Source organism: Magnolia sinica, chromosome 16, assembly GCF_029962835.1.
Source record: "Magnolia sinica isolate HGM2019 chromosome 16, MsV1, whole genome shotgun sequence".
NCBI lineage: Eukaryota > Viridiplantae > Streptophyta > Magnoliopsida > Magnoliales > Magnoliaceae > Magnolia > Magnolia sinica.
Genome location: NC_080588.1, coordinates 16,736,629 through 16,757,917, shown reverse-complemented (window position 1 = coordinate 16,757,917; position 21,289 = coordinate 16,736,629). Strand labels below are relative to the sequence as shown.

Here is a 21,289-nt window from a genome sequence, read left to right as displayed (position 1 = left end):
TGTGTGGTGGAGAATGCTTGATTGGCCCTCCAATGGAGCCTGGCTGCAACCTTTAAGAGAGGTCACTTGACACCGAAGATGGGAGAATGGCTTGCATCAAGCAGTAGCATCGAGAAGGAAGGCTGCATCCTCGGGCCTTTGAGCGACAAGGAAGTGCAATCACCATGAGGCCGGACAGGAACTTGGATAGAGTCATCATAACAAGGGCGCTAATCAACGACAACATGGTGGGTCTATTTGCTAGCGAAGGGATTGGTCGTCATTCGGCACGAAAAAATCTTTGGATTCAACTATGGGAGCTAACTCTAGAGCCCTGGTTCGGGAAGCTCTGATGGTGGTTGGCTTAGCATTGGAGAGCTGGTGGCTATTAATCCGGCGATGGAAGCCTAGGAGGCTTTAAGGGTGGCAAGATCCATGTTTGGAAGACGAAATCAATCACAAACCCAGAGAGAATTGATATCGAAGCCGGGGATGTGAACACTTAAATCAGTATAATTTAGGAGGAGAAAGGGGACGAGGTGGGCAAATCCATGGAGCACAAATGGGGGGTCGGTAAATGCGCTCTGTCAATAGCAAGCTTGGGAGAGGTGAAGAGGGATGATGGAGCATGCAGTGAGTGTTCCGGCAAACTACTGAAAGAGGGGTCTACTATGTGCCCTTGATCGAGCAATGTAGTAGTGGTAGGTGGATACATGGAGGCAAAGATGGCGATACATTTATTTTATTTTATTTATATATATATATATATATATATATATATATATATTTATTTATTATTATTATTATTATTATTTTGGGGGAGTTGGCATTAGAAGATTGCTGTCAAACTGATGGGACAATGTCAAGTGGTGGAGAGGGAGCATGCCTTCGACATGTCGTGGATAGGGGGTGGCTCGGTGTCAGTGGAGAGGGATATGGCTCAGAGCATGCATAAAGCGTTGACGGTAGCTTAAGAGACAAGTGGAGTTTAGGGAGGTTGGAAGTGTTGGAGAGCACATGTAGGGTAGGGGCTACACCAGCAGCACTAGAGACCTACAAAGGTCTCTCGAGACAACACATGTTGCGCCTGCTCTCACATTCGAGGAGAATTATCTTATTTTAAGTGTCTTTTGATCCTCAAACTCTCATAACAGCGGAAGGGTGTGCTCGTGATTCCAGAGGTGTGCCAAAGCTTAAGGCCCCCCCTCTCTCGTGAAGCTTATCGAGTGGCAACAAGGGTTCCTCTCTTATCCTTTCTAAGGATCAACACTCTTCAGAGCAGGTCTTCGGTCAACATCTCTTTGGGGGAGGAGACTCATGTAGGGCGAGAGTTGGCTTTGGTGCTTGTGAATGATGTCCCCCGTGTGCCCCCAACAGCGAGGGAGCAATGGGAATTGTTATTCAGATTGAGGAAAGGATGTTCCTGGATGTGTTGAACATCTCTCCCCTTAAAGAAGTGAGATGCCTCATAACGGACCCGAGCACCAGCAAGAGATGTCTTGAAAGCGATAAGTGTTGCTTGCTAAGGAGGAAATGGACCATATCTTGGCTTGCAAGGTGGAGAAATGGATAAAGGAAGGAATATGATAGTTCAACAGAATGGTTAGCATATCGTTTGGTGACTGCGATGAAGACTACATAGCTTTGTTCCAATTTGTACAAGAAAGAAGAGCTCTAAAGTCTTGAAAGGGGAACTAAGGGAAGACCCAAAAGATTGTGAAGGGGAGAAGAGAACTAGCAAGACTCAAGTTGTCAATTAACTATTACTCAAGTGCATCATCCAGAGGTGCGAAGAAAGGGAAAGGAGCAACTCTAGTGGTCCAATGAAGCTTCCATGCTTGAACATGAGGTGCTTAAGGTGTCGGGATAAAAGGATCCATATTAAAGATATATGTTGTCGCTCCAAACCGCAACTAATTGTGTTGTAGGAGACTAAGCTTCAATTGGTGCATCTGGCAATGACCAACTCTCTTTGGGGAAGGATAAGGAGTGGGTGTCGCCAAATGCAGTCGGTAGTGTTGGGGCACGATGGTCATTTGGGACTCGAAGGTTTGGAAGAACTAGTGGAGCAAAAATTACTCTATCTTCGTGCTCTCAAGGGATTCAACATTGGGTTTTCAGTGGTGGGTCTTCTTGGGCAATCTAGGGTCCTAACCACACAATTCAATGCTTTACTTCTGGGAGGAACCAAACTTCATTAGGTGCAGGTGGCAAGTTCGTGGTGCTTAGGGAGAGATTTCAATGTACTTAAGATTTTTGTTCAAGAAGTTGAATTCCGGGGGGGGGGGGGAGTTCACTTAGAGCATGTGGGGCTTCTCCAATTCTGTGGATGAGAACAAACTGGCAAACATTCCTATAGGAGATGAGAGATTCATCTAGACAAATGGGCAGGAATGAGCTCCTATGTCCAAGCTCGACAGCTTTTTGGTCTCTTCTAATTGGGTGGAGCACTTCCCGTTGGTTATGCAGAGGGGTCCTCCGAGAACAGTCTCCGACCACTGTCCAATTGTCCTGGAAGTAGATGAGGAGAACTAAGGACCAAAATCGTTCAAATTTGAGCTTTTTAGGCTTCCAGTGGGGACCAAAACTGTTCAGATTTGAACTAGTGAATTTCCTCCCCCAAACACCACCTGTAAGTCACTTCTCAATTACAGGCATCCAAATGACCACTAATGAAGACCGGTTGCATACCAATGTCTTCCACACATAGGGAATATGTGAGGAAAAGCCATCAAGGTCATCATTGACAACAACAATACTTTTTTAATGACGACGGGGTGTCCTCACCCCCCTTTTGAGCCAAGGCTATTGCCTGCAGATTCACGCAATCACCCACCAACCATGTGCATCGAGTAATCCACGGAGAGGGGAATCGAACACGTGTCTATGAGGAGCAAACCCACAGCCCAAGCCATTCGCCCAAACCGTGACGGGTAATAACAATAATTTGAACCTCATTTCAGGGAAAATGGTTGATCACTTGCAGCTACTTGCAAAAGAGTACCCAAATCCCCACCGAGTTGCCAAAACAAGCAGTGAGATCATGCGAGTAACCCATCACTCCATAGTGGCTTACTCTTTAGGGCAATATTAAACCAAGTTGGTATGGTGTAACTTCATCCTAATAAGAGCTTGTCATCTCCTACTTGGCCGTCTGTGGACGTCTGGTATTTGTTGCAGTATTGTGGGCTTACTAACGCCTATAGTCTTATTCATGATGGGAAAGAAATCTCTCAAGCCAATGAAAAGTGATATTCCTCAAAAGAACGACGTCATCTTTGTGATGACCAAGGGGATTCTAAGCACCGGTAAGGTGGCACAAGCTAAGCTGGCAAAAGATGTGTCGAGCAAGAAGGCAAGGATCGATCGCTTGACCCAAGAAATGTGAGCAAAAAGGAAGGCGCAACTTCCAGCGAAGAAGGTTGACCATCAAGAACCGGTTTAAATTCAATGATGCAAAAAAGAAGAAGTGAGAGAATTTCCAAATTTTAAAAGCATACCACCAACCAAGGGCCTATCAATAGTGGCTAGAGTCAAGGAAGTAGAATCATGATGACAAGGCAACATGCTAGAAGTTCCCTCTTGTTCCTACAACTCAATGATGAATTCTTTTGAAAACAGGGAAACTCATGCAAGTACACCTCAGGCCCCACGTTTGTACACACTGGATCACAAGTGTGGGTCCCACATGGTCACATGTAATTGCAAGCCCAACATGGATTCCACATGAACAAGTGTGTGTTTATTTTGTTTCAAATTTATGACTTAACCACAAAAAGTCTAAACTACACTCACTCAAGGGCTTATTGGACTAATACTTAGGTAGGGGTATTTTAGTCTTTTCATTTTATCAGGGTTTTAGTTGTTACGAGGTTTTAAAAAGTAGCTTATGGGACATGCCACTTTTTGGAGCTTGAATAATAAGAAAACTTGCGAGGTTTACTCATTGCATGAATTGCAATGGTGGCATGTGTTGCCTCTTGAATCTTTGCATGTGCTGTTCATGAGTGTTTGATCATTCAATCTGGTACGTAAACCTCTATTTTAGTGTTTAGTTTCCGTACTTTGAATCCGACTGCATAACTGGATAACTGGCATAACTGTTTTTTTCAATCATGGGCGTCACTAGCACAACGTAAAACTTTTGGGGATACTCATATCCTTATAATCCCAAGCCAAAAAAAAACACTGAAAATCTTTCGATTTCATTTCACTTGAAACAAAAACAGAGGAAGCTCCGTTCACAATTCTAACCCACAAATTCTCAATCTAAAGCAAATATATATATATATATAAGGAAATTATCAGTTCACTGCTTCTCCGATTCCGATCGAGAAAAACAATAGTTCTCAATCCAAAGTAATGATCAAACACGAAAACCATGATTGTCATCGGATGATCAGATAGAGAGACGGAAAGATAAAAGATTTCAGATCAGGAAGGTAAGAACTCTCATCAAAACGGAATTAGGGTTTCCTTCCTGTGGGGATAGAGAGAGAGAGAGAGGTACCTTTGCCTTGCAGCACCTGCTGCTGAATCAGGAGGTGTTGATGGAGTGGGGCCCATTGATTGTGATTGTGGATCTCTGTCCTCTGTCATGCCTTCTTCTTAGGCTATTTCTAATGCTTGTTTGGTTTGGTATAGATGGGATATGATCTTATGAGAGAGAGAGAGAGAGAGACAGAGAGCGAGAGAGAGCCATGTCATCGACCTAGAGCCATGTTATCGACCTGCGTTTTGGTAACTCGCGCTAAATACCTACCGCTGACCATGTGCCACGTGGCATAGGATTCATGATATATGAGAAAAGAAGATCGCGACTCGGCTGCGACCCCGAACCATCGATGTGGGTGGGACCGAAGGGAAGCAGATTAGCTGGTGTACCCCACGGACGCGGATTGCGTCCTATTGCCGGCCGTCTCTGGCCACGAACGGGAAGTTATGGGGGCCGGCCCACCGTGACGAATCTGCTTATCTACGCCGTCCATACCTTCTCTTAGGTCATTTTAAGGTACAAGCACAAAAATATGCAAATCCAACAATCAAGTAAACCACACCAGGTAATAAGTATTATTGGTAAAATTGAGCTAAATAAATGTACAAGACAAATGAGCCGAACAACGAGATTCGATGACTATGCATTGCTTGAGGGATGGAAAATCACTCTAACCTTTAGTGTCAACCAATGACTTTGAAAGTTGGCCTTGTTTGCCGATCTCAAAAGATGACATCAATCTCAGGTACCTTAGGTACTGATCTCAGTCTCAAAGGACAACCTCGACCGTCAGCTTCGAGGACCATCCTCGACCATAGACATCGACCTCGGAGTTTAGCCTCGGATACTAACTTCGGCATCGGAAACCAACTTCAACCTCGAAATAGAGAGAAGAATCCTCTCTATACACGGGTGGGATTATCTCCTAAGATCTCCCCGAAAATCATGTCCATCGAGGTAAAGTCGGATATATTCTTGAAATTAGAGTCTAAATCCAATACAACCCCTTCAGCAAATTAACTCAGTTACGCAGACTGCCTAGAAAGCCTATAAATACATCTCTTGCCATGGGTAAAAGGTACAGACAATTATCCCGATTCTACCATGCCTATTGTGAGTCTATATGCCTGATTTAAGCACCAGAGGGTCCCCAGCCTTAACCAACACCCCCATTGTATTTTCTGATACCTCCATTAATTTGCAGATACTTAGCGGCTCACAAGAGGTAAGGTAAGACTTCTATTGTTTTCCATTAAATTGTAGGTGGAAGGCAAGCTAACAAGGATACCAGATTTCAACATCAACAGTTTTACGCCGTCTATGGGAATGGCAGCAAAGCCACCCTAAAAGTTTCATTTGCATTAAAAGAATCATTAGCCTTTTATCTGCTCAATCATGGCTAAAGGAATAAAACGGGCATTGGCTGCCATTACTGCGCCAATCCCCGCACTAGATGAGCAGCCTGAGGAATCGCCTTCGAAATATCATATCAACCCCGTTCTAGTGGTTGCCTCAAGTAGGCCCGCAACAGAGTTGGTCGACTCATCTCCCTAGAGAATCAAGTCGAAGCCCTGACCAACAACGTGGATCGAATAATGCGGATGTTGGAAAGACATCAACCGTTTCCCAACTAAGACATGAAAGTGGAGGCAACAACCAAGCAATCTCCACCTCCACAGGTACCTCACAGTTCTTTTGCAGTAAAAGATCGACCAAAGCGATGCATGCGAGTCCTCACGTAAACAATGGGAACAAGCGAGATCGTCGAGTCCAACCTGCGCCACACTCTAGAGAATAGGAGGCGTGGGAAGACTCCTAAGACCGTAGCAGAGAGCAGAATCCCGCGGGAGGCAGAGCTATAAGAGATCCGAGATTAACCTGGCGACATCCAGCAGGCTGGCTGAACAAAAGCTCTGGCCTCCGTCGAAGAATTGCTCGAGGAAGTCGAGCCCCCATTTACTGAGGAAATCATGGGATATCAGTTATTATCTAGGTTCTGAATGCCCTAGATCACCCCATACTCTAGATTCGAGGACCCGGTCGAACACCTGGAATCCTTCAAAGCTTGGATGGAACTTCACGGCATTTTTTGAGTTCATGATATGCAGAGCATTTTCCCTGACTTTGTCGAGGAATGCACGAAAATGGTATGGCCAATTAAAGCCGAAGTTCTTTAGCACATTCACTCAACTTAACAAAACCTTCATCACACAATTTATCGGTGAGAAAGATAAAAGAAAACCATCAACTCATCTTCTCATAATCGCACAAAGGGAGGACGAGCTGTTAAATAATTATATCATTCGATTCAACGCAGAAGCAGTGCAAGTCAACAATTACTCTGTGCAAGTAGCTCTGACTGCCATGGTAGTCGACCTTAAACAAGGAAAGTTCATTTTCTCTGTTGGTAAGAACCCCTCGACTACCCTTGCCGACTGATTGCTTGCCTCTAAATGTAGAGGTTCGTAAGTAGTATCTCGCGAATACAGGGTCGATCCCACAGGGAGATTAATTGCGAGAATGAGAAAATCAAATGCAAAACAAACTAAGTAATAAAAAAAACTAAACCGATGATTTGATTTTAGGAGTTTTGAATGGATGTAATTCAATTGAATTAAAACAACACTTAAGCTTCAAAGTTCCACACATAGGTTAATGTTCCAAAATTATGATGACTTGGATAACACAACTAGGATCTGAGTACTATGGTCAACTTAATAGGAAAATAAAATAGTTTAAATATTTTTATAAATGATATAAAAGATTATAAAATCATGGATTTGCATTATTGATATATATTTTCAGGCGCCAATGATTTTAGGAATTCAATATCAATGAGATAATGAATATCAAAGAAATATAGCAGGTTGAGAACCTTTCATATCTAGGAAATCTAATTAATCCAGGGTAAGCCTATCCATCGACGTGGATCTCATATGATGGAAACATATAGGTCTCACATGAGGATAAAAAACTAAACATTAACAATAGATAACATGCATATACCATTCTTCTCATCATTAAAATAATCAATCATCATAACTATGAAAACATTAAACCAACATGCTTCCCTTCTAGCTTGGGCTAAAGGAAATTAGAAAAACATAACTAGAAAAAAGAAAGCAATAAGAAAGAGTAAATATTTAAAAGCTTTTAAAGAAAAATAAATTAAAACTATAAATTTTTTTTAAAACCCTAGATAAAACTCTCTAAAAACCTTAAATCTTGCTTTGGGATGCTTTAAATGATGCTTAGGAATGCCCTGGGAAGCCCTATTTATAAGTGGGGAACTCCAACTTTCGCACCAAGTTGGAAAACTCTAGAAACCGCCTTAAATTTACGCAGTTTGCTAAAATAGACTTCTCGTTGCACAGTTTTCTAAAATAGACTTCAGAGTTTAGAATACGCTTTTTTAGGACGATTTCAAGATTCTTCACTTCAAACATTTAATTTTCTTTCATTCCTCACTTGGTTGTCTTGGATCTTTGGCATGTGAATTCTTCAATCTTTGTCTCCTAAGATCCATCCCTTGCCTTGGTGATTCTTGAGCATCAAATTCATCCTTTCAATACCCTTTTCAATCCAAGCTCTTAAATTCACCTTTCAACACAAACATGAATAAAATAAAACATTAAGCTGATTCATGTTCATAAAACCAAGATATAAATGGAAAAATGCATTATTTGAGTACCAACATACCCTCCAACTAGCATTTTACTAGTTCTGAGCAAAATAAGTGAAGAAAAATAAAAATAAGAATAAAAACTAATTCTAGAAATAAAATTAAAATGAAAAAATTCTAACTACACCACTTCTGCAGCTAATCTCGATTGCATTTAGCGTATGAAACAAGTCTTTAAACCCCTAGGTTTCTCCAAATGAACGAGTTATAGTCTCGTGAGAGTTTCCAGAAATGTTACCCACAAACATTGAAAACATGTAAAATAGTTCAATACTAAGAAATTTATACAATTATACCTCCATTGATCTTTAATACCACTCAGACAAAGCGAACGTGGCGGCGGATGCCCTTAGCCGTAAGCCACAAGGCCTGGTGACACACATAAGATTCAGGAGTGAAAGATGCTTGAGGATGTGTCAGCGTTTGACTTCGAGATCGGCTTGCAGTCTTCTATTGTGCAGTTATCGATTCAACCCTCTCTTTGTCGCAAGGGGATCAAGGCTCAACAGGTAGATGAATTATTACAAATTTATCGGGCAGAGGCAGCATCTGAGAGTCAGTCAGATTGGCAGATTGGTTTTAATGTGGACTTCGCTTCAGAGGTCGGTTATGTGTCCCGACTGTTTTAGAGTTGGGCAGAGATCTTATGACCGTTGCACATCGATCGCGATTTTCTATCCACCCTAACTCGACGAAGATGTATCGTGATATGAAGAGGCAGTATTTTTAGGCAGGGATGAAGCGCCAGATAGCCAGTTTTGTGGCCGAGTGTGACACTTGCTAGCGTGTCAAGGCTGATCATCAGAGACCCCCGAGTCCATTATAGTCGTTGAGTGTCCCGATGTGGAAGTGAGATCACGTATCCACAGATTTCATTATGGGCTTGCCGAGGACTCACCGCAGTCATGACGCCATTTGGGTTGACATCGATAGCTTGACGAAGTCGGCACATGTTCTTGGGATCCGTGCGACTTGGCCTTTGGACTGACTTGCCAATTTGTTTGTTGATGAGATTGTGAGACTGCACGGTGTTTCAATTTCGATCATTTTTTACCGAGACCTGAGGTTCAAGTCTCAATTTTAGAGGAGCTTTCAGAAGGTTATGGGGTCTGCCTTGCAGTTCAGCACTGTGTATCATCCACATACCAATGGGCAGACCAAGAGGGTCAACCAGATTCTTGAGGATATGCTTAGAGCTTGGGTGATCAACTTCTCGAGTAGTTTGGATAAGCATTTGCACCTGGCTGAGTTTGTATATAATAACAGCTATCAGACGACTATTGGTATGACTCCCTTCGAAGCTTTGTATGGCAGGCCGTGTAGATCCCCCAATTGTTGGGCCGAGGCTGGAGAGCATCGTCTCCTAGGCCCCGAGCTTGTGCAACAGACATTAGAGGTTATCGACATCATCAGGCAGAGGATGCACATAACTCAGATCCGGCAGAAGAGTTTTGGTGATTGCCGGCGTAGTCCCTTGGAGTTCGCTATTGGGGACAGTGTATCTCAAGGTCTCACCCATGAAGGGTGTAGTTCGATTTGGAGTAAAGGGCAAGCTTGCCCAGAGATTTATTGTACTTTTCGAGATCACTGGGCGCATTGGCGCCATGACCTATAGGTTTGCCTTACCTTCTCAGTTATCTGATATCCACAACGTTTTTCATGTTTCGATGCTGTAGAAGTATGGGTCAGACACCGTTCCTGTGATTGATTAGCAGCCTCTTGAGGTCCGTGACGATGCTTCTTACATTGATCAGCCGATTTGCATCCTTGATCGGAAGGAGCAGGTCCTTCAGACTAAGGTCATTCCTCTGGTGAAGTTGTAGTGGGGTCACCATTCTGTTGAGGAGGCATCTTGTGAGCGCAAGGCTGAGATTAGAGAGCACTATCCCTATTTGTTTGTATATTGATTATGCTTGTATTGCATTGATTATTATATATATATGTGTGTGTGTGATAATGCTTTCTCTTCCCTTGCTTTGTTCTGCATGATGGTAAATTTCGAGGATGAAATTTTTATTAGGAGGGGAGAGCTGTAAGGCCCGTATCCTAGTCCTTATCATTCCTTAGACCCCTGCGATCCTCCCCATCGAATTTCGATAACCCGCGACCTGTAATCGGCGTTTGTGCATGACCCTAAGTCGCATCTCGTATATCTAAGTCGACTCGAACTGAGACTTATACTATTGCGACTACGCCGTCGCCGCAGTTTCAACGCTGCAACTCGTGCATCGATACGATACCCATGCCAGGAGTTATGGGCCTGTGTTTATTTTGAAGAAAACGCCGCGCGTTGCAAATCCCAAGAGAATCTCTACCAAATCTATAACATCAATCAATCAATCACAACTCAAGTACACAACCCATCCCTCTTTTACACAAGCCATCCCCAAAGTCAACTCTCTCTCTCTCTCTCCACCTATCCCTTTCTTACACTCACCCATCCCTTTCTTAAACATACACCCATCTCTCTCCTACACCACCATCCCTCTCTCCCATCCATCACTCCATCCCATCTCATTCTCTACCATTTCCAAGCAACCAAGAGAGAAAAAGACTAAGGAGAGAAAAGAGAACCCAAGATCAAGGCTAACTTTCCTACCCCCTTATCTCTCATCCTAGCCCTTTAATCTTCATCATCCACCCTTAAAGAGGAAGCCAAAGAGCTTAACATTCCAAGGAGCCACAAAGGAGTGAAATCGATGAGTGACATTAGGATTTTCCACGATTGATTTCTATTTGAGAGCCCACTTGTGGTGGGACCCATTTTGATGTATGTTTTGTAATGCATGGAAGGGAGGGCCCATAGTGGCGGGGTCCCTCCATCGCATGTCTCTCTCTCTCTCTCTCCCCTGTTTGCGCCCCACCATGTTGTATGTATTTTGTCTATGCTGGCCTCCCGTGGGGTCCACCTTGCCGACGTCAAGCACTGCTGGTACCGTCTGGTAAACCTTGACAAAGAGAAAACATAAATATCAGCTTTATCCCAAAACTGGTGGATCCTACACATGTAGACCCACCTTAATGTATGGTCTCATCCCGACCATCCAGATGATTGGGACGGTGGGACTCCACCGTGATGTATCTGTATATCCATACTGTCCGTCCATTTTTGGGACGTGTGGACCCTATTCATGATGTATGGGTTTTATCCCAGCTGTCCGTCCATCTGGTTGGACGTGGGGCCCACCTACACGTGCTGCACGTGTGGGGTGGGGCCCACCATAATGTATGTATTTTGTATCCACACCGTTCGTTCCTGGACGGTGTTATGGGGCCAACCATAATGCATGTGTTCTATCAAACACCGTCCATCTATGTGGACCCCACCAACAATTCAACTGTTGTATTTGACGTCAGCAGGTTCTGTGGGCCTGATCATGGGTATGTGTTATATCCAAACCGTCCATCTGTGGCTACCCCAGTTACATAGCTGTTGTATTGATGTCAACAAGCTATGTGGGTCCGATCATGGGTATGTGTTATATCCAAACCGTCCATCTGTGGCCACCCCAGTTACATAGCTACTGCATTGACGTCAGCAATCTATATGGGTCTAATCATGAGGTATGTGTTCTATCCAAATCGTCCAGTCCATTAGACGTGGACCCCACCTTGATGTGGTGTTTTATCCACCGTCCAGTCCATTGGATGTGGACCACACCTTAATGTGGTGTTTTATCCATCGTCCAGTCCATTGGACGTAGACCCCACTATGATTTATATATTTCATCCACACCATCCAGCCGTTTGGGACGGTGTTGGACGCACATAATGTATGTGTTATATCCACGTCGTCCAAAGGTCGGACGTGGCACCCACTGATGTATCTGTTTCATTCAGGTCGTCCATCCATGTGGCCCTTGTGATGTAGGGTCCATTGTGATGTATTTGAGGCCCACATATGAGGCCCATCGTGATGTATTTGAGGCCCATGGGTTGTGGCCCATCGTGATGTATTTGAGGCCCATGGGTTGTGGCCCATTGAGATGTATGTGAGGCCCTTGTGTGAGGCCCATTATGATGTATGAGAGGCCCATTTGGTGAGGCCCAATGTGATGTTGTAGACACCCCACCCAGGCTAAAAGGCAAGGACAAATCCGAACCATGATCAATAAACCAAACCCCAAACCATGATCCAAACCCTAACCCGAACCCAAAGCCCAAATCCGAACCCTTAAAACCTTACTAACCAACCAGAAATTCCAAACCTAAAACCCATCAGAGATAGATTAGCATGAAAACCCACATATTCGAACCTAAAAGCCCGAAAGAAGATTATCGGACGAACCAGTGCACCAAACGAGGCCCACACGCTCGAACCAGGCCCGAGTGGAGTTTAACTGTCGTCGACGGTATTCCGATTACCACTGCTCGTGGGACGCGTGTGTCCTCCGAGCAACAGTTGTCTTAGCGCTTGAAAATTAACTTTAACCCCCCATTCGACCTTATTTACTATTTTACCAAACCCAATAGCCAATGGGAGTGCGCCACGTGACGTTTATCTCTCCCTAACCACTCATAACTTGCCACATCAGATTTTACCCCTCCTAAACCCCACATTTACCATAAGACCATTGGAGAAGGCTATAAATAACCCTCTCCTCTTCACATTTACAACAATAGCTTCCACTTTCCAAGTGAGAGAGAGAGAGAGGAAGAGAAGAAGAGAGTGAGAGTGAGGGTGAGAAGGAGCTCCCAAGCCTCCAAGATCAGATTTTTCTATCCATCTCTTGCCTCCTCCTAATCTTCTCAAGCCCAAGTGTAGCCCGGATTGATCATGGTGCAACTCATGTTCTAGCTAACTCTAGTTCAAGCTAAAGATCCATTCATCTCATGCCCAAGCATTCATCATGACATTTATTCCCTTCTACCCCCCTGCTTCTCTAGATTTTTAGTGAACGTATGCTCTGTGAGTTGCAGTATACCGGATCCTGTTACATCAGAAATTCCTAACGATCTAGTCCAATTTTCTTTACCCCTTTGCATAAGCATCTTCACATCCACCTTCTAGACACACCGTTGGACGTATGCTCCGTGGCTTGCCAAAATATTGGATCTTACTACATTAGAAATCCGCATGTGTGCCTAGTCTCATCTCAACCAGGGCATACATCATCCCTTGAGATTATTTTGCTACACCAAGTAGAGACTGTACATTCGTACGGGCAAAGAGGGTGACTAACACCTTCCCTCTTTGTAATTGAGGTCCCTTACCCGAAATCTCGGATCGTAGACCAGGAGTCCATCTAAGGTAAGAGAATCTTCAGACTTCTCCAATCTTACATATTTCGCGGGTTCTAACCTACTGCTGGATTCTGAGATTAATTGGCTAGTGACGACTCCAACATTTACAAATCAGACTACTTCCACCTTTCATAATCCAAATACCATTTAAATCAGTGTGGGCGCCAATTTCCAGTGTCTACAGAATGGCGACTCCACTGGGGAGTTGCTAGATCGCACTAGATGAGACCCGACTCGAAAGTGGGCGGTATTCCAATCTCAAGGGACATTCATCACTACATTCAGATATATATATATATATATATATATATATATGTGTGTGTGTGTGTGTGTGTGTGTGTGTATAAAATTCGCTAGTCATTGGCTTACACTTACTTAGGTATAAATTCGAATCATCACCATTCGATCCCGGGCAGCCATGACTTCTTAAGCCACCCATGAAGAAGAGCCAGCGGTTAAGCCAGGTCCTGAAACACCAACGCTGGCACTAGCACTGGCACCAGTGCCTACACCTCCGACAATTCCAATAAACCCTTCAGATAATGTAACCTTGATTGAAATGGCCCAAAGTTTCCGAGCATTGCAAGAGATATTGCTTCACCTAGTGCCAAATGCCGCACCAAACACAAAAGCAACATAGCCTAGTGTGTAAAACAGCTTACTCCCTCAAACTCCTTTCACTTTCTCCCTCATACGTCCAGCAAATCTTGTCCTCCCTCTTCCAGATTAGTCAGCACAAGATCAACAACAACCGACAAATGTGAGTAACCCTCCCGCACATCAATACTCAGCACATCACAACAATCAACTCATAGCACAGGTTCCCCCTAACGGGAATCACAGACAAGAACTGGCGGATGCCCATGAAGGGGGTCAGTTTCGAGTCCAGCTCACTCTCCTTAACAGGAGCAACATTTCGGAATTGGTAGATACCTCAGGCGGGAGCCATTTCCGAACATCACACCCTCCTCCAAAAGGGAACGACGTTCAATTCTAGCTACCTCCCGCCACCAGGAGCCCATTCTCTTTTCAGCAACCCCACATTCTCGGAAACCAAAGGGTCGAAGAAGTCGATCCTTATGAGGAAGAAGCAGCGCAAGCTCTACAACAAGGGACAAGGTATCTGCAACACAGCAAGTTAGAAATCGGGGAGTTACAGAAGCAGCTGCAGATGGTGCAAAATCAACTGCAAAGGCAGCAAAGAGTGGATCATCCACCCACCAAATTCACGTACTTATGTCCCCTTCCAGATGCTCGAGTGCCTCCAAACTTTGAGGTACCCAAATTTAAAAGATGTTACGGTAGTGGGTGCTCCACTGCACATTTAAAAACATTTTGTGGAGAACTCAATGGGATAGCAGGGAACGATGGAGCTTTGATATGGCTCTTTCAGAAATCTCTTAAGGGCGATGCTTTGGCTTGGTATACATCGCTGGATGCCATCAGATCAGGACTTGGGAGAGACTCTCCTAGGCATTCATCGACAGATTTTCATATAATCTGAACATGGCCCTGAAAAGGGCAAATCTGACTGCCTTGAGACAAAAAGTGACAAATCATTATCAATATACGTGGGACAATGGCGGGCCATGGCGACTTGAATGAGAAACCCCATCGACGATGAAGAGTAAATATCCATGATTGTCCATTCAGCAAACCCAAACATTTTAGAATATCTGATCTCGTACCCATATGTGAATTTCTCTCAGCTCATTCGAGCTGGAGAACAGGTGGAAGCCGGGATCAGAGCCGGGACCATTTCCCCATGGCCACATCAGGCCCCCTCAATCAAAAGAAACAAAGTCAAGGGGAACCTGTCGGATATGGGAATGGAAATAGTACTACTCCCGCGCAGCGTGCTACAGAGGTTAATAATATCGTCACCAATGCTCAAGGCAACTAGCACGCTCTACCACGAGAGCCACAACAAGACAAGTAGTACCAGCCGCAACCGAATAGGCAATACCAACCACAGCAAGCCCAACAGGGATATCAGGCACAACTGCCTCAACAACAATAGCAACAGCCTAGGGAAAACATGCAAAACCCGTATAAACAGGCAATGCTAGGCAGGAAGTTCATCTCGTTGGCACAAACGTAGAGTTAGGTCTTGACAATGTTAATGCAAAAGTAACTCCTGGCACCACTCCAACCTCGACTTCCGCCAAATCCTCTGCCAGTAGGTTACCATGAAAACCAATATTGCGCATATTACCAGACTCCTAGTCATCTAACAGACCACTGTTTTGCCTTGAAACATGCGGTCCAAGATTTAATCGAGAGCCAAAAGATTGCGATCACCCCACAGGCTGGCAGTACCACTCAAGCCAACATTCTCCAAAATCCCCTCCCATCGCATTCAGCAGGACCTAACACATCTGATACCTCTACTGTCAACAGCATTGAGAAAGAGCGTCCCACGTACTTCTCCCCCACATCACTCCATACAAGCAATCATGCTCGATACAACAAATCATACATGGGGATACCAACAGGCGCCTCCGCCTGGGCCACGGATATTCCTCGAGGCAGCACCGATAGCACCACCTCTCATCCTTGAAGTAGCACCAACAGCACCACCTCTCATCCTTGAAGCGGCACTGACAACACTACCTCTCATCCTTCAAAGGGCATCAACAGCGCCCATCAGGTCACATTATCAGGCTCTCTCTCTCTCTCTCTCCAAGGGGCATGTCCAGCCCCATCCCCAGCATATCCAAATAGGTCGAATTCTGAACCCTTTATTCTTCCGATAGGCCTCCCTGATCTAGCCCCGCTAATCTTGCAAGGGGCACCCCCGGTCCAATCCCGAAGTTTCCTAATGCCTCACCAGCTAGCACATGCTCAGAGGATCCCTCCTTCACAAAGTACACATCAAGAGGAGAAGGAAGATCCCATCGACAAAACCCACTAGGATTTAGTCACATCATTAAGTCCACCACAAATAGTTTCGGTAACAACCACTCAATCTCCAAAGCCGATGATATACCTGGAAGGGAGGATGGTTCCCTCTTATAACACAAAGGCAGTCCTATGACAATATCCAGAGTGCGCTAAAGTGAGCAACAATGGTAGGTATTTCAGGGGAGATAATCAGAATCTGAAAGAAACTAGGGGAACTTTGTCAAGAACAACCCATAAGGCTGATGCTGCCTACGGCATAGCAGCTTAGCTCAAATCCATTCATGCACAAATTTTCATATGGGAACTCTTGTGTACGTCCAGATCACATCAAGAAATCTTTGCGAAAACCCTGAACGATGCACATATCTCTCCTGACGTACCTCTCGAAATGGTGGCGAGCATGATCGAATAGCTCCTCTCACCACGAGCTATCACTTTCTCTGATGATGAATTGCCACCTGAAGGTCGCAAACATGGGCGCTCACTTAATATAGCCGTCCGTAACAAGAATTTCAAAGTACCACTCATACTCATTGTTAACAGATCAAGCCTAAATGTTTACCCTTTAAGGACTGCCGAACGTTTGAAGATCGAACCATCTTCTTTCAGGTCTAGTACCATAAGTGTCAGAGCCTTTGATAACTCCCAAAGGCAAGTAGAGGCAGAAATAGACATTGAGTTACAAATCGGACCAGACATGACTCTTGTCACATTTCTGATCATTGACATTCCTACCTCATTTAACCTTCTGTTAGGACGGCTATGGCTTCATGTCATTGGATCCATCGCATCCACCCTCCATCAAAGGGTGAAATTTCCTTCGGGAAATCGGATCATCTTAGTGCTGGCCAAACTAGAAACCATCCTACCGATGGCAATCAATACCCCAGAAACTGACATTCTAGTGATTGACGTCCAGCATGCAGAGGGCGACATATCATATCATAGTTTCGAGTTCGAAATTGTGAACTCCATTGTCAACCCATACCCCCTCACAGTCGAATATGTCATCCCTCTTGCTAAACGGCTAATCTTGAACTACGGCACTGAGTTCCATGAGAAAGATATGGTAGTAAAGCCAGCTCATGCCAACATGCAAAGGCAGAAACTGAGATATCAACCAACACCGGAAGATTAGACCACAAGGTCAAAAAAGAGGCAACTGTTTAAGTGCACACCCATCGAGTTTGTTAAGGCCGGAACCATCTGTAGTGATACGATGATCTCTCTTGAGGATCACCTCCAGCGGCTCAAACTAACAGAATATTCTAGCCAGGAATCCATTTGGCCGCCAATACGTTGGGATAAGATCCTCAAAGCATCAAAAGTACACCCAATGCTAGGGGCAGAACCCCTAGATCCATCACATGAAGCCAGGGGCATGGAAACAGGGCCATCCGAGGACCCAGGACCAGAAGTGTCCGTTACAAGTCACCCAGGCAAAAGCGGGGATGCACCATCCCCATCAACAGTTAAGGGGAAACACCCTCACCAACAACTCAGCAACATGAGGGGCAGAAACGGCCCATTCGTTGGATCAAGAAAGGGAAATTGCCCTCTCTTGATTAGACCGACATCAGGGTCCCACCGCAAGATGGACCTGACGAGCTCGAGGAGCTCCAACTTCCAAGCAAAGAGATCGAATCGGACTCCGACTATGAGCCTAGCCTAGCAGACATCATGGTCATTAGGACGGATGACCCACAGGTACAAACGTAGCAGAATAACAGGATTGAAAAGGGGGAAGAACCAAGCTGGACAACCATCCCCCTCATGATCGAATCAGCCGGTGAGCCACCCACGAATGTTGGCGTAAAAAAAGGCCAATGTAAATAGTAGTTGGTACCTCGAATCAGGACAGGATCAATCATGGTTTGCAACACCTTCCTGTTTGGGATCTCTTGGCAACATAAAAAAATTAGAAAAAATTCAAAACACAAAAACAACAGATTTTCCAAAAATCATAAAAACATCAAAAATTTCTCAAAATCACAAAACTTTAGAAAATCTTCAAAAATAAAAAAACATCGGAAAAGCTTTCAAAAATCATTATGCCAAACACTCCACATGAAGCTCCAAAGTTCGAAGTCGACTCATATGATTTCGATCTAGAGTTGGATTTCGAGCTCATGGGTTTGGATGAAGCCCAAGATGAGGGAAATGATGATACAGCTCTCGAACTCGAGGATTCCCTCGAAAGGTTCGAAATAAAGGCCAACGTTGTGGTAGACGATTTCGAAGTTGTATATTTGAGATCACAGGAACTCCCTAGAGAGGTGCACATCGGACGATCACTATCTTCGAAATACAAGCAAGGGATGATGGAATTCTTAAAACCGAGGTTGTTCAACTTTACCTTCTCTTACGAAGATATGCCAAGGCTCGATGAAGATTTGGTGGTACACCATTTGCCAACAATGCCAAACATGAAGCCTATCAAACAGAAGCTACGGAGAATGAAGCCAGAATGGGCCCTGAAGGTCTGTGATGAAGTCATCAAGCAATACAATGCAGGATTCCTGGTAGTCTCCAACTATTCGGAATGACTCATAAATATTGTACCAGTTCCAAAGAAGGACGACAAAGTCAGGATGTGCATTGACTTTAGGGACCTCAACAAAGTAAGTCTTAAAGACGATTTTCCTTTGCCTCACATCGATACACTGGTAGATAATACCGCTAGACATAAGATCTTCTCATTCATGGACGGTTTCTCTGGCTACAATCAAATCAAGATGGCCGTCAAAGATCGTAAGAAAATCTCTTTCATCACACCATGGGGAACTTTCTGCTATCGGGTTATGCCATTCAGGTTGAAGAATGTAGGAGCTACATATTAGCAAGCCATAACTGCCTTGTTCCACGACATGATAAACAAGGAAATGGAAGTCTATGTAGACGACATGATCGTCAAATCTCGCACGATCAAAGGACATTTTGAAGACCTTAAAAAGCTCTTCGATAGACTAGAAAAGTTCAAGCTCCGCCTCAACTCACAAAAATGTGTCTTCAGCGCAACCGGAGGCAAGCTGTTAGGCTTCATCGTTAGTGAAGATGACATCCAAGTGGACAAGACCAAAACCAAAGCAATCATTGAGATGCCGACACCTAGTACCGAAAAAGAGATTTGGGGTTTCCTCAGAAGGATCCAGTACATCAGCTGATTCATCACACAGCTTACGCCCATCTGTGAGCCCATATTCAAGCTTTTAAGGAAGAATTCGCCAAAGGAATGGAATGATGACTGTCAAGTGGCTTTCGACAAGATCAAGATTTACCTGTTAAATCCTCCAGTGCTCATGCCACCTATCCCAAGTAGGCCCCTACTGATGTACATCTCTGTCGCAATGGAAGCAATCGGATGCGTCCTCGGCCAACACGACGACACAGGAAGAAAGGAGCAAGCGATCTACTATCTAAGCCGATGGTTCACGAGCTAAGAAGCCAAATACTCCAGCTTAGAGAAAACGTGCATCGCCCTAGTCTGGGCAATGCAATGGTTACAACAATACATGATCACTCACCCGATCCTTTTGCTCGCTAGCATAGACCCGTTAAAGTAGTTGTTCGAGAAACTGACACTAACGGGCAAGATCATGAAATGGTGACTGCTGCTTTCTGAGTTCGACATCACCTATGTCACTCAAAAAGCAATCAAGGGGAAAGCACTGGCAGACCATTTAGCACCACACTCTTTGCCAGATTACCAACCACTGAAGACCTTCTTCCTTGACGAGGATATCCTCCTAATCGAGGAAGAAGAAGAAAGGCAGGAGAGTGGACACTCTTCTTTAACGAAGCTACAAATTCAAAAGGGAGTGGGGTAGGAGCAATACTCTACTCTCCCGATGACGTCCCAATTCCCATCTTCAGACGATTGGTGTTCCAATGCACCAACAACGTGGCTGAATATGAAGCATGTATCGCTGGTCTAAGAGAAGCCATAATCCTTAACGTGAAGAAGTTACGAGTCTTCGGAGACTCATAAATCATCATCAATCAAACGAATGGCGACTGGAGGACCAAGGATGAAAAGCTAATCCCGTATCACGTCTATCTGGAGAATCTGACTGAAGAGTTTGAGGAGATCACATTCTCTTATATGCCCCGAGCCAAGAACCAATTTGCAGACGCTCTGGCTACCCTTGCCTCGATGCTGGAAATTCCAAAAGGAGTAGTTGAATGGGAACTTACCGTCGAACTCTAGGAAGAACCCGCGTTTTGCCTACAGATCAACGAAGCCGAAACCTCTCCGAACGATCAACCGTGCTACACAGACATCAAGGAATATCTCGAGCATAAAAAATACCTAAAAGGAGCAACGTCAACCAATCGTCGCATTATCCAACGGCTAGCGGCCCAATTCACGATCAACGAGGGCATCCTCTATAAGAGATCATTTGATCAAGTCCTTCTCCATTGCGTGGATGAAACAGAAGCGGCACAGAACATGATAGAAATCCACGAAGGACTATGTGACCCACACATGAATGAACATATGAAGGCAAAGAAGATCCTAGGGCTCGATTACTATTGGCTAATGATGGAGATAGATTCCTGCAAACACGTCAGGAAATGCTTCAAATGTCAGGAGCACACGAATCAGATCTATGTGCCTGCTTTCAAACTCTACAACTTTACGACACCATGGCCCTTGTCTATATGGGGACTTGACATCATCGGCAAGTTCAACCCCAAAGCTTTAAACAGGCATGAGTACATCCTGGTGGTGGTAGATTACTTCACCAAATGGATAGAGGTAGCATCCTACACCACCATCGCAGCGTCTCATGTAATCAAGTTTATGAAGAACAATAACATCAGCCGGTATGGGGTCCCTCATGCCATTATTACAGACAACGGGACTCCATTTGTCAATAAAAGGATGGGCGATTTCCTCGACAAATTTAAAATTCAACGTCATCGATCCAGCTCCTACCTCCCTTAAATGAATGGTGGGGTCGAAGCAACAAACAAGACTATCA

The 21,289-nt window shown here is 44.5% G+C and overlaps 1 protein-coding gene across 3 annotated transcripts in view; it reads right to left on the bottom strand.

Annotated features, from left to right (window-relative positions):
- LOC131228550 (protein RIK) overlaps positions 1-4,665 on the bottom strand; it is a 59,015-nt gene extending 54,350 nt beyond the window's left edge. Inside the window, exon 1 of one of the 3 annotated variants that reach the window (XM_058224288.1) lies at positions 4,490-4,665. In XM_058224288.1, coding sequence (XP_058080271.1) covers positions 4,490-4,578 — 89 coding nt within the window. In that variant the 5' untranslated portion in view covers positions 4,579-4,665. The remainder of the gene's footprint in view (positions 1-4,489) is intronic. The other 2 variants (XM_058224286.1, XM_058224287.1) reach the window with 2 other exon arrangements.
- Between the last annotated feature and the right edge of the window lie 16,624 nt (positions 4,666-21,289).